We start from the raw sequence: 7227 nt of genomic DNA on the forward strand, positions 1-7227 counted from the left end.
AGGTGCCATACAGTGGGATTGAAACTGGAACTATGTGGTTGGGAAGCAAGCTCCTTACCACACAGCCATACCTGCACACTATATACTCAATATTCACTTCAGATTTATTATTATTATTATTATTTTAGTATACCTCATCTGAGCTCTTCTATCACACATCCTGTGACCTCTTCAGCAACTTTTTATCCCATGTGTCTCCTCTTGTTCTGTTTACTCCAAAACAAATACACAAACATAAAAAAGATACAGCAAATCTTCAGAAAGCCAAAGCACACTTCATTAAAATAATAAACCCACCTTGAATCTTCAAAGTGAGATGGATGCATGGAAACTCCTATACTATTTTCCCAAATGATATGTCTAGCTACCTGGTTGTCAAAATGAGTCAGTTTTGCTTTTTCATCCTTTCAGGATTGTTAAAATAAGTATCAGTTGTACACTGGAGTTGATGTAATTGACTATCCTTTCAAAATTTCTGTGCCAAATTTTGAAACCATTATTGGTATTTATGATCCCATAAAGATAAAAGGTGAAGTTAATCCCACAATAATTTCAACTCAGTAATAAGAAACAAGAAACCATATTGACTTGGGTTGTATAATCTTCACCACTTCATTACTTTGTTATACAACTCAATATTAAACCAAATATGTCTTAGAAGATGAGCTATTTTTCTATCATTTATTTATATTTATGTATTCATTTTGCAAGATTCCTGATGGGAAATCATGTGTTGAAACATGTTATTCTTGGGGATGATCATACTTTGCCAATTAAACACATGCACTATATATTTAGTCTTCACTTCAGCTTTACTATTATTATTTTAGTATCTTTGTCAAAGATCTTTCTTCACACATCCTGGGACCTCATCAGTGACTTTTTAAGCCATGTATCTCCTCTTGTTCTTCTAATTCCACTTTTTGGGGGGTGGGGTAGAATAAGAAGAACAAGAGGAGATATGTGGGATAGAGGCTCATTGAAGAGGTCACAAGATGGATGATGAAAGAGCTTAGACAAAAAGACACTAAAATAAGAAAAATAATAAAGCTGAAATGAAGGCCATGTATATAGTGTACGTGTTTAATTGGCAAAAAATATAACCATCCCCAAATATAACTATAATTTATTTATAGTAATTTTTTTTTTGTTTTCTTTTTCTTTTTCAGGATTGGTAAACTGAAAACTTTGTCTGTTTTGGAAACAGAAAGTGTCTCAATGGGTTGGCTGTATTGGGGTTATGCTAAATTCATCAGAAGTCCATTATCATGGGCTGTGAATTTAGCATCAAGCATGATTTCCAAGAATAATAAATGTCTTGAAGAAAGTGTGATGACAGAGGTCTTGAAGGTTAGTTATAACTTGTGTGTTCACTTAAAAAAAAATGTAACTGAAAGTTCACATCATAAGAATTTAGAAACTTTCAAGAGAATTTGAAATTCTATTTTTTTTTTTTTTTTTAATAATAGATCCCAAAGCACACATAAAGCTATAAATGATGGTATGTAAATATTGGATGGGAAAACCCTTTTAAAAGGCTGCATGTGGGACTCAAACCTCCATCCATGCCTGTTACTAAGGGATCTCATCAGTGACTGGAGAGCACTACTACCCCATCACTAACTATTTAATGGTTCACCCTCAGATTTACTCCACTTTAGCATTATTACAAGTTAGTGCCCACCCAGAATATTTTGAAACACTCCCAGGCACCAAAGTCTGATGGTGGACCTGCCTGCATCTCCTGTAGGCCATGACACATATTCTATCATTGGACCTGGGTTTGAATCCCATGGGCAGACTCTGACCTTTCGTATCCAAAAGCGTTTTTGCAACCTAATATTTATATGTTATTATTTATAACTGTGTGTGTTTGAATATACTTTTTAATCATTTAAAATTGAGCCTCTTTACTTTTACTAAAGTGGTCTGCTTTTAATTATCCCTGTATTTCCTTTCCCATCAACTACAATTTTGACAGGAGAATGAAATAAAATTATTGATGTCTATTGTCCCAGTGATCAGTTAGATTTTACCTCTTTGCATATTTACCTCTCTGCAGGGAAACTAGTATACTAGTATCTTATACATATTTCTATAATTTTATTGCCATTGTGGACCACCAGTCTTTCTAACAAATCTGACACAAACTGTTGCTTTCTACAATAAGAGTATCACAAGGAGAAATAGCATAGAAACAGCCATGACTGTGTGGTTAAGAAGCTTACTTCTCAACCATATGGTCTTAGGTTCAATCTCACTCTACAGCACCTTTGGCAAGTGTCTTTTGAAATAGCCCCAGGCCAACCAAAGCCTTGACAGTGGATTTGATTGATGGAAACTGAAAGAATCCCATGTGTGTTTGTATACATGTGTGTGTGTGTGTGTATTCATGTGTACCTTATCCAGACATCATGGTTGCAAATGAGCATCACCTTCATACAAGTGATGTTGTTTGTTTCCAGTCTTCCATGAAAAACATGTTTGGCTATGAGGAAATATTATCTTGCTAGGAAACAGGTGAGAGTTGATCACATGGAGGGCATCCAGCCATAGAAAATCAGCCACAACAAATTTCAGCTGATCTATGCAAGAATGGTAAAGTGGATGTTAAATGATGAATGATGATGATGATAATGATTATTGTTGCAAATGACATCTTGGAACAGACTTTACAAGACTACATAATTCACCATTAGTTAATACAGGGTATACATGGGTGATTTGCCTCACTGGCAGTATTAGCAATTTACATGACCTGACACAGAAGTCAGTAATGTTGGTCTTCATTCTTCCTCTCCTTAAATAGAAACTCAGTGTATCACATAGGCATTATCATAGTCCCAAAGACATGACCTCTGCTAGTAATGATTGTACATTGGTTGCATTGTAAATCAGGACTATTAGTCTGTGGAGAAAATATACTGTTCTAACAGTGAGCTGTCTAACTAACAGAAAAGCTCCTCTGTTTCCGGTTGTTTTATCACAGTGATCCTTTAATATGATAAATCCTTGAGAAGCTGTTTGTAAATTGTTCACTTTGAAAACATGTTTATTAAAACAGAAAGTGAGAGTGAAGTATTTATATTTATAATATATATGAAAATAATCTTGTACTAGTTTTATTTCCCTTCATATTTATTCTCATGCAAGAAAATTCAGTCTTAACACTAAGTCATTAAAAAACATATATTAGCAACAGAGGCAGTATTAATACCAAGAGGTAATATCTTATACTCTTTTTACTCTTTTACCTGTTTCAGTCATTTGACTGTGTCCATGCTGGAGCACTGCCTTTAGTCAAGCAAATCGACCCCAGGACTTATTCTTTGGAAGCCTAGTACTTATTCTATCGGTCTCTTTTGCCGAACTGCTAAGTTACGGGGACATAAACACACCAGCATCGGTTGTCAAGCAATGTTGGGGGGACAAACACAGACACACAAACACATACACACACATACATATATATATATATATATATATATATATATATACGACAGGCTTCTTTCAGTTTCCGTCTACCAAATCCACTCACAAGGCTTTGGGTCGGCCCGAGGCTATAGTAGAAGACACTTGCCCAAGGTGCCATGCAGTAGGACTGAACCCAGAACCATGTGGTTGGTAAGCAAGCTACTTACCACACAGCCACTCCTGCACCTTATGTGGATATTCTGTTAGAGTAAACTATACTGCAGTAGATATCATGAGAAAAACTCTCGTATTGGCTTTTGGTGCAAAGTGCACTCATGTTTATACTGCTTGTGGGGAGATAAATCCCTGCCACCTCCAGTGTCATGAGCACCAGATCACATGATTTCAACCTTAATTGCTTATGAATCAATGATCACAAAACTACTATTTAATTATAGTCCTTTGTGTTCATAGTTTGTATCCCACCAAGGTTAATTACATCTTTCATCCTTCCAGAATCAGTAAAATAAAGTACTAGTCAAATACTAAGTCATTTTTATCAACTGATATTGATGCCTTCTAAGTGTCTTCAAGCAATGAGATTTTGACTAAAAATCCTAAAGAAATCTCAGTGTTACTTGTGCTTTTAACCCTTCAGCATTCAGATTACTCTGTCAAATATAATCCTTATTTATTCACATTGTTTTGAATTAATCATGAATTAATCTTGTATTTCGATTGTTATTATTGTATAGTTTTTAAATGATATTGTAGGATAGGCGTGTGAGGCTAGATCTAGCTGGTTTGAACAGAGAAAGGGTAGAGAATATTTGGGCCAGATATGGTTGGTTTAAATGCTAAAGAATTAAAGGATGGATGAAGGTATAAACCCCACCATATTCCTGTGAGTAGTATAACAATGACTACTCACTTAGGATTATCTAAATGCTACATGTCCTATAATTAACAGGTCTGGAATGTGTTGATGGTAGTTATTGTAGCAGTGACATTGGCAGCACCAGTGGCATCTTTTAACCATAGATTTTTGCATACTATCTGCTGCTGCTGAGATTCAGGTGGCCTCAGCTCTTATTTTGGCATTAGGGACCACCGGCATATTTGTTGTTGTTGTTGTATTTAAGCCAAGATCAGCCCTGCAGCTGTGATCATCCTCTCTTTTTGGAGATATGTAGGACTACACTGTCAAATGTGTCCTTTCCTGATTGAAAACAATAGGGTTTGATCTAAGAGAGGTCTGAGTGCTATTTCTTACTGATCAAAAAACAGTCTTGCAGGGGCTTCCCTCACTAGCTCATTAGCTAGATTCTCCATTTCGGGATCTGTGTGTGTGTGTAACAAGAATAAGAATGGAGAAAATCACATCTCTAATTGTTGATTAATTACAGAAGAAAGGAGAGCAACTGTTAAGCATTCAATTAGAATGCATACTAACTCTCCAAGAGAGTGACATTATCGATTTTCTCCATTCTTATTCTTGTTGTCTGATTCTCTGAATTTCTTGAAGTGATATTTAGAGTTACTTGTCATACATGAAGTATTACTTTGGATGGCATCTGTGCCCAGCATCGTGTTCTTGGCACGTGTAAAGACATTTGAGCGAGATCGTTGCCAGTGCCGCTGGACTGGCTCCTGCTGCAATAAGCCAGTGGGGGGAATGTGTTGAATAAAATGATAATCAACTGATCCTCCTGTATTTTCTTTTACCCAAAGCCAGGAAAATTTCAGCACCGCTTTGTGTGTGTGTGTGTGTGTGTGTGTAACGATATGTAAATGTAAGATCCAAGGATCCAGGTGTAGGGAGTTAGTAAGCTTCAAGCAGCCTGTAGAAGGTATAAGATAGTTCATGGTTAGCAACTAGGGTTGCTATGTATGCGAACAGAAATCCAAATTGAGGGAATGGAGTAGGTAAAATCCAGGCTACACATGTTTCCTAGCCAGCAGAACTTCAGAAGTAATATTTACTCAATGAGGGGTATTCCACTAGCTACTCATCAGGTTGACAATACCTTAATTAAATGGAGGTCAAATTGTCATCAAAGGATTCCAAGTTAACTCACAGAGTTAATCTCCTGCTAGTTAGGAAACATATGTAGCCTGAATTTTACCTACTCCTTTCCCTCAATTTAGATATACATACATATATATATATGTAAAGAGCAGTATATGTTCAGTGGTTTGATTGGTCATATCTCAGAGCAATACACACTTCTTCGATAAGAGGTTAACACCTTCTCCATTTAGTCATCATGGCCCTTGCTTACTACAATAAAGATACATAGTGTGTAATTTAAAAACAAATATTTCTTAGTTTCTATTTGCATGATCAGCTTCAGATAATCTTCATAACTTTACTATACTGTTGTTATTGTTGTTGTTTATTATATTGTTGTATCCCTTTGTTAACAGGTTGATTAGTGCAATAGTGTATGTTGGAAATGTTTAGCTTTTTTTGTTTTTTTGTTGTTTTTTTTAATTAGAAAAAGAAAAAGAAATTTCTATATAAAACTTTTGCAATATCACCATTTGGATGTCTATACCAAATATATTATTAAAAATATTTTTTTTTACTCTTCATAATTAAAAAAAAAAAAATAAAAATTCATCTGTTGACATTAGATAAATATTGTTATATGTAAAATATCCAGAACTATCAATTTCTTAAGTGTGTGTATGAGAGAGAGTAAATAAAAGTTTTATCATTCTAGGTTTGTATAAAAGTACAAAATAAACTGTTAAAATGCATATATGTATGCAAGTTTTTTTTTTTTTTCCGTTGTTGTTTTTAAGTCTATTGTGTGTTTATTTATATGCTTTCTACCAAAGTTGGTGTTGTTGAAATATCTAATTGCAGAGGAAAGCAGAGCAGCTGTTAAGCATTCACTTAGAACGCGTGCGAACTCACCAGGAGAGTGACATTATAGATTACAATAGTCTGGTGGAACAACATGCTGAGCTGTTCAAGGACAAGAGAGAAGTGCCATTGCTAGTGTCCTATTTAGTTAAACAGCAGAAGGCTCTCTTAATACCTCAGGGAAACAACAAAAATCCTGTATGTTCACTATATCGCATTCCTTTTGATAGTATGTAATTCTTCTGATGATCTGCAATGTTTGCCTTCTTTTTTTTTTGCTTGTTTCTTTCTTTTTTTGGGGTGAGGGTAATTTTTTATTAATTCTTTTTATTTTTTTTATATCTTTCTTTATCTTGATAATTGTGAGCAATGATTTAAGATCATAATAAAGTTATCTATAATAATAATAATTATAGATAACTTTATTATAATCTTAAATCATTGATCACAATTATCAAGATAAGAAAGATATAAAAAAATAATAATAATATTTTTTCCAAAACATAGACACCAGGCCAGAAATTTCAGGGGAGAGGTTTAGTCAAGTACTGGAATTGAGTGAATTGACTCCAATATTTGACTGATTCAAGGCAGCAAGCTGGTAGAATCATTAGTACGCCTGGAAAAATGCTTAGCAGCATTTGTCTATCTTTATGTTCAGAGTTCAAATTCCACTGAGGTTAACTTTGCTTTTCATCCTTTTGGTGTTGACAAAATAAGTACCAGTTGAGCACTGAGTTTGATAAAATAAGTTCTAGTTGAGCACTGGGGTAGATAAAATAAGTTCCAGTTGAGCACTGGGGTAGATAAAATAAGTTCCAGTTGAGCACTGGGGTTGATAAAATAAATACCAGTTGAGCACTGGGGTTGATAAAATAAGTACCAGTTGAGCACTGGTGTTGATAAAATAAGTACCAGTTGAGCACTGGGGTTGACAAGAT

General features: G+C 34.9%; 1 protein-coding gene across 2 annotated transcripts in view; it reads left to right on the top strand.

The window, feature by feature from the left end:
- The window catches only part of LOC106880660 (charged multivesicular body protein 7), a 42468-nt gene that overhangs the window by 14367 nt on the left and 20874 nt on the right, over positions 1 to 7227 (top strand). For both annotated transcript variants that reach the window (XM_014930708.2, XM_014930706.2), the window contains exons 2-3: positions 1170 to 1350; positions 6287 to 6484. In XM_014930708.2, the coding sequence (XP_014786194.1) occupies positions 1219 to 1350; positions 6287 to 6484 (330 nt within the window). In that variant the 5' untranslated portion in view covers positions 1170 to 1218. The remainder of the gene's footprint in view (positions 1 to 1169; positions 1351 to 6286; positions 6485 to 7227) is intronic.

The sequence above is a fragment of the Octopus bimaculoides genome, chromosome 14 (genome assembly GCF_001194135.2).
Source record: "Octopus bimaculoides isolate UCB-OBI-ISO-001 chromosome 14, ASM119413v2, whole genome shotgun sequence".
Lineage (NCBI taxonomy): Eukaryota > Metazoa > Mollusca > Cephalopoda > Octopoda > Octopodidae > Octopus > Octopus bimaculoides.